Below are 5,294 nucleotides of genomic sequence, written 5' to 3'. Positions count from 1 at the left end.
CTGCGGCTGGGTGACCTGCAAGAGGGGGACGTTGCGGGAGGAGAGGGGCCAACCACCCCGCGGGGGAAGGGATGGTGCCCCGGGAGGTTAACGCTGGAACTCGGCGCACCCAGCACCTCAAAGGCCGGTAAAGGTGGCTGAGAACTCAGGTCAGCCGTGACTTTTACAGCATCCTAAGTAACCGCTGCCATCGCCAAGCCATCACCAGCACGTTAAATAAAACACATTGCCAGTGAGGTCATCTAATAGCCTATTATTTTTCTATTTGAACTTTTTACCTTCACCTCTTCCTCCGTGCTGAATCAGCTCCTTCGCTTGGCACTTTAATTCCTGCCCCATTTGCGAGATTGATACGGGCTCTCCTGGGGAGCCTGGTCAGGCGACGGGAGGATGCCGGGGCGGGCGCTGGCGTTCCTGGGCTTTCGCCCCAGCTCCGGGACGGAGGCAAGAGGAGTTGGGCTGGACTTTTGCAGCCGGCGAGTGGCACCGGTTTCGTCCCCTCTCCTCCAGCTCCTCGGCTCGCCCCGGCAGGCTGACATGCCGCGGAGAGGAAGGGACCGTTGAGAGCCGCGAAGCCGGTGACAAGCGCTGGGGGAAGGCTGGGCTCTGCTGCAGAGCCACTTTGTGAGGACACGGGGGGAAAGACAGCGGCTGCGAGCTGAAGGGATGCCCAGGCCCTCCTCACCTCCGGGACGGCTCCAGCACCCGTCCTCCCCGATCCGGCCGCAGGCAGAGCAGACCCAGACTCAGGAGCGTGCGTCTAGTCAACACTCTTTTATTAAAAACAATTACAAAAAGTTACAGGTTACAATAGTTATGTACAACCCAAAAACCTCTTACCAACCACAAACCTCTGGTTTTACAGTGTTACGGCGCCCGGGGTGGAGGCGATGGCAGCCCGCGGGTCCAACGCTTGCTCTGACCCACACCGACGGCGCGGGTGGAAGCGGTCCGCTTTCCCGCTAACATCCCACAAGACAGGCAACCTCCCCCCGCCACAGCCCACTCCAAAAGCCTCATTTTAGGGGGTTCCAGCTGGACCGAGGTCCCCTGGCCTGGCAGGACTCACGCCTGGAGGAACGCACCCTGTAGCAATGTTCTGCCTTCCCCAAGCCCGGGCGGTGGGATCAAGCCAAGCAACCGGCTCCCCAAGCAGGACACCAGCACACCAGGTCCACGTTAGGAACGTGCTGGCTTTTCCAGGGAAGGCAGCTGCTGCGGGAGAGGGCCAAGTAACGGGGGAACCTCGAGGCAAGAGCCAGCTCTGAAATCTAAGGTGGTAGATCGGCAGGCTGCTCCAGGCACGCTCCGTCACTAACAAGGGGTGACGATAAATGGGGGGATAAACAAGGGAAAGAGGCAGAAGCAGGAATAAACCTTCCCTCCCTGGTTAGGAAGCACTGAACTTTCTCTCCGTCTCTCCCACGGCCTGGGCAGGAACAGCATCGTTCCCTGCAGGCAATGGGAGAGGGGGACAAGACAAGGTGTCCCGAGGCTGCTTCACGTGGAAGCCCCACGGCAGGGAAGGAGCGGCCTGAACGCTTGGCAAAGGCGGGCTGCAAGGAGAGCTGGGTGCGCCGTGCCCTGCGGAGCGCTGGGGAGCGGCAGGGAGCTGCACGGCCCGAAACTGGGGGTAACAAACAGGCTGGGAGCCCGTGCCGCTGCCGGCCAGAAGAAACACAGAAGGGTTCAGCAATAACAGGAGCCTTTGCAGTCCCCACTTCTGCCAGGCTCTCCTGAAGCCACCAGGAGAGGTCAGGCACTGGAAGCCACATCCTCGCCTCTTGAGGACGGCAGTGGGACAAGGAGAGCCTCCCAGGGCTCGTCCCGAGCAGGACCCCTGCCCGTGGCACACAGCCCAGCCCCACGCTCCTCCCCACCGCCACACTGGGCACGGCGGTGGGACAGGTCAGCAGGACGTGCCGGGGGACAGGCAGCACGTCCCCAAACTCTGAGCCCAGTGCCGCCAGCGGGGGTACAAAGGAGCGAGCTGGACCCAGCTCCGACAGGAACCAAAACCCAGCAGCTCCCCTGCCCCACTGCCACCGGAGCCACACAGCCAGCCCGTGCCAGGGGCGCGGGGGCCAGCACGACACCAGCCACCAGAGCCACACAGCCAGCCCGTGCCAGGGATGCGGGGGCCAGCACCACACCAGCCACCAGAGCCACACAGCCAGCCCGTGCCAGGGATGCGGGGGCCAGCACTACACTAGCCACCGGAGCCACACAGCCAGCCCGTGCCAGGGACGTGGGGGCCAGCGCTACACTAGCCACCGCTAGGAAGCAATGCCAGTCCTGCCCGGGATGGGCGAGGCAATCGCGGCTCTACTAACGGGGCTAAGCTGCTGCCTGGACCTCAGCTAAAAGACCTCATCTACCCGGGACCGTTTCCATCAGCTCTGTTGTTCCCCCGACAGCAACGGAGCCCGAGTGGAGAGAGACCGCCAGAGCCATCCCGTCCGCCTGTGCTCCTGCCCCAGTCACCGCGCGTGCGACAGAGACACACGCTCGACAGTTCCCTCGGTCCAGGGGGCCAGACAGACACTAACTGGGTCTTTTGCTCTTCTTCACACACCCAACATGTAAACTAGTTTAAAAGAATAATTTTTACCTATTGCTTTTGCCTGCATCGAGTCCCTGCTATCAGGGACAGACTGGTGGGGAGTCCTGCAGGCTGCTAGGGGCCACCCTTGGGCGCAATTCTAGCTGCGCCTAGGTCTCCCCAAAAACCTTGATCCCTACGTACAAGCTCGCTGGAGACACGCTGGAAGCTCAGGGTCAGGGGACGGACAGCCTGTCCGAACCCGCAAAGACACGATGCCTGCTCTTACCACTGTCCTCCCCACCACGGCTCCTCCCCTGGAAGGCTGCAAGTTGCTGCTTGGCTCTGGGAGCCCAGTTTGTCCCAGCCCCGCTGCCCCTTGCCTCACTACTACACCCACAGCTCCCCGAGGTCTGGGCAAGGTCTGACACTTGTGGTTTCCCCCTTTTGCCACGATTGCAGAACCAGGATGCCAGCCCTCCTGAAGAGATCAGCTGGGTCGCAGCAGGCGGTAATTCCCCTGACCCCATCTCATTCCTCTCCGACCTGCTGCTCCCACCGCAGGCTCTCAGAGACAGCCTCCCTCTCCTGCAGCTCTGGCTTTCTCCTCCGCAGTGGGACTGCACTAGGATCTCCTCCCAGATGGCTTGATCCTCGGCTCTCACCACCCCTCGCTTGCCATTCACACACCAGCTACGCAATCCACTCACTTTACAGCTTCCTGCCCAACTTTCCTCCATTTCCCCCCATCTCCAAACACTGCGGGAATCTACCAGCTTTGGAGTACAGAGGCAATTTAAGTTACACTTGAAAAAGAAAAAAAAAATAAAAAGATCTACCTTTAACTGAACCAGAAAGATCCTTCTGCACGTATCCAACCTACCTCTAAAAGCTTCTCCTACGTACCACGAAGTTCTCTCTGGTTGTGCTACTCAAAACCACCTTGCCATGCCTACAAGGCAATTGTTGTACCACAGAGTATCCCTCAGGTGGAGTAAAGAGGATCTGAGAGCCACTATCTGGACAGAGGGACCTGCAAGCAGTGAGCTGGTGCCGTTCAGCTGCGCCAGCAGCAGTCCTGAAGTCCCATAGATACCTGCGAGTGCCTGGGGAGCCTGGGGTAGCATGCTGCTGCGTACAGGTGGACAGTGTTACTCTGAGCATTTATTGCACTGCTTCAAAGAGGTGGAGGAGGAACAGGAGAGAGAGAGAAAGCGCAAGTCATCGTTTCACTTTAGCATCTTCTTTGATCTTCCAGACCATCAGCTCCATGCAAGCTCTGGCATCCTCGCTGGAGTCGTGCCCTTCCACTGGGGACAGAAAGACAAGGATGGCAGTTACCACCCCGGCCCCGGCAGCCCCTCTGCAGCCGGGGAAGCACAGAGGAAGGCTTCCCGAGCCCAGGTCCCGCCTGACGCTGCTGCCCCAGCTGCTCACAGCAACCACAGCTGCACCTGTGATCACCGCGAACCACAGGGACAGATTTAAAGTAGAATTTCCACTAAACACATTTTTTGCGGGACTTCAGCCTGACACCGTTCCCTGTTTAAATTAAGGACTGAAGTCCTGCTAGTCTGTAGGCCCTCAGGCTATGGAGTAGCTGGTCAGAGAGACCTCAGTTTCCCCATCAGTACGTTTGCAATGCGCTCAAGGAAGACAGAAAGGAATATGTCATGCTTCCAACAGAAAGGTCAATCTCAGTTTGCCAGAGAGAGAAGGGAGGGCACAACATGAGCTTGACAGAGCCACCTCTGGCCTTCTCATGCCACTTCTCTGGTCCCCACTTAGCCCAGAGAGGGAAGAAGCAAGTGCTGCTGGCCCTCAGAACAGGGTTCAAACTGAAACTGTCTGTGGCAGAGACTTCATATGCTGGCGCATTCACAGCTACTGCCAGACACTATGTGGAAAAAAAAAATTGGGAGCAAGAGGATAGGGCTCGGGGAGAGCAGAGGAAGGCAGGTCCAAGGAGCCCACATCCAGGTGGGAAGGGACACGAGACCCTCACTCTCAGCTCCAACTTGGTCTCACCATTGTCCTGGATGATGCGCTTGAGGTAGTCTGCCATCAGCGTCCGGAGAGCTCGTTTGTAAGGCAAACCCAGCCGGTGGGGAAAGACGATTGCGGTATCCACCACTGTGCCATGGATAAGCTGGAGGAAGGGAGCAGGAAAGAAACATGCTTATTTTCCCTCTCCCACAGGGATGGGCACGCCTTGGGATTAACCACGCTTAAGCAATCTTCCGGTCAGCCTCTCAGGCTCTACGTAATGCTGTTGCCAAGCTCCAACCCAACCAGTCTTGCAAGAGGCTCTGGCTGAATCAAAGATGACCTCCCCCTTGAAGGGTGCGTGCACACAGGCTTCCCAATGCTCTGCCAGCCAACATGGCTGCCCTCAAAGCCCTGCCTAACTGCACATTCAAAGCAGCAGAAGTTCAGGATCGATTCAGTTCCTATAACTCAAACAACAGGTCAATCCTTAATACCCTGGCCTGGAGAAGCTGGCATACCTCTGAGAGTGTTTTTCACAATGAAAAACTAAGCCGAGGAACCAGTTGACCCTACAAAGCTTGTAGCAGCCTTTCGACCACTTCTCAAGGTGTGGACAGAAGTGGGAAGGATGTGCAAGTCAAAACTGTACCTAACCCATTGTACATCACACTGCTTCTACAGAAAAGGCCTAACCTTCAAGGTGCAAACCAACCTGAAAACCTCCAGTCCCTCAGCAATGAGTCAACAGGAAGCTTTTAACCAG

The 5,294-nt window shown here is 57.9% G+C and overlaps 1 protein-coding gene across 2 annotated transcripts in view; it reads right to left on the bottom strand.

The window, feature by feature from the left end:
- Positions 1-371: 371 nt before the first annotated feature.
- REXO1 (RNA exonuclease 1 homolog) overlaps positions 372-5,294 on the bottom strand; it is a 43,234-nt gene continuing 38,311 nt past the window's right edge. The window contains exons 15-17 of one of the 2 annotated variants that reach the window (XR_014230327.1): positions 4,571-4,691; positions 3,639-3,852; positions 372-772 (exon numbers count right to left, since the gene is read on the bottom strand). Coding sequence is in view for 1 of the 2 variants with exons in the window: in XM_082331468.1 (XP_082187594.1) it covers positions 3,764-3,852; positions 4,571-4,691 (210 nt within the window). In the remaining variant the exon portion in view is untranslated. Of the gene's footprint in view, positions 773-809; positions 3,853-4,570; positions 4,692-5,294 lie in introns of those variants that run through there. The other variant, XM_082331468.1, reaches the window with a different exon arrangement.

The sequence above is a fragment of the Platalea leucorodia genome (genome assembly GCF_965183815.1).
Source record: "Platalea leucorodia genome assembly, chromosome: 21".
Taxonomy (NCBI): Eukaryota; Metazoa; Chordata; class Aves; order Pelecaniformes; family Threskiornithidae; genus Platalea; species Platalea leucorodia.
Note: the sequence above shows the minus strand (reverse complement) of the source record. Positions and strands in the feature narration are given on the sequence as shown.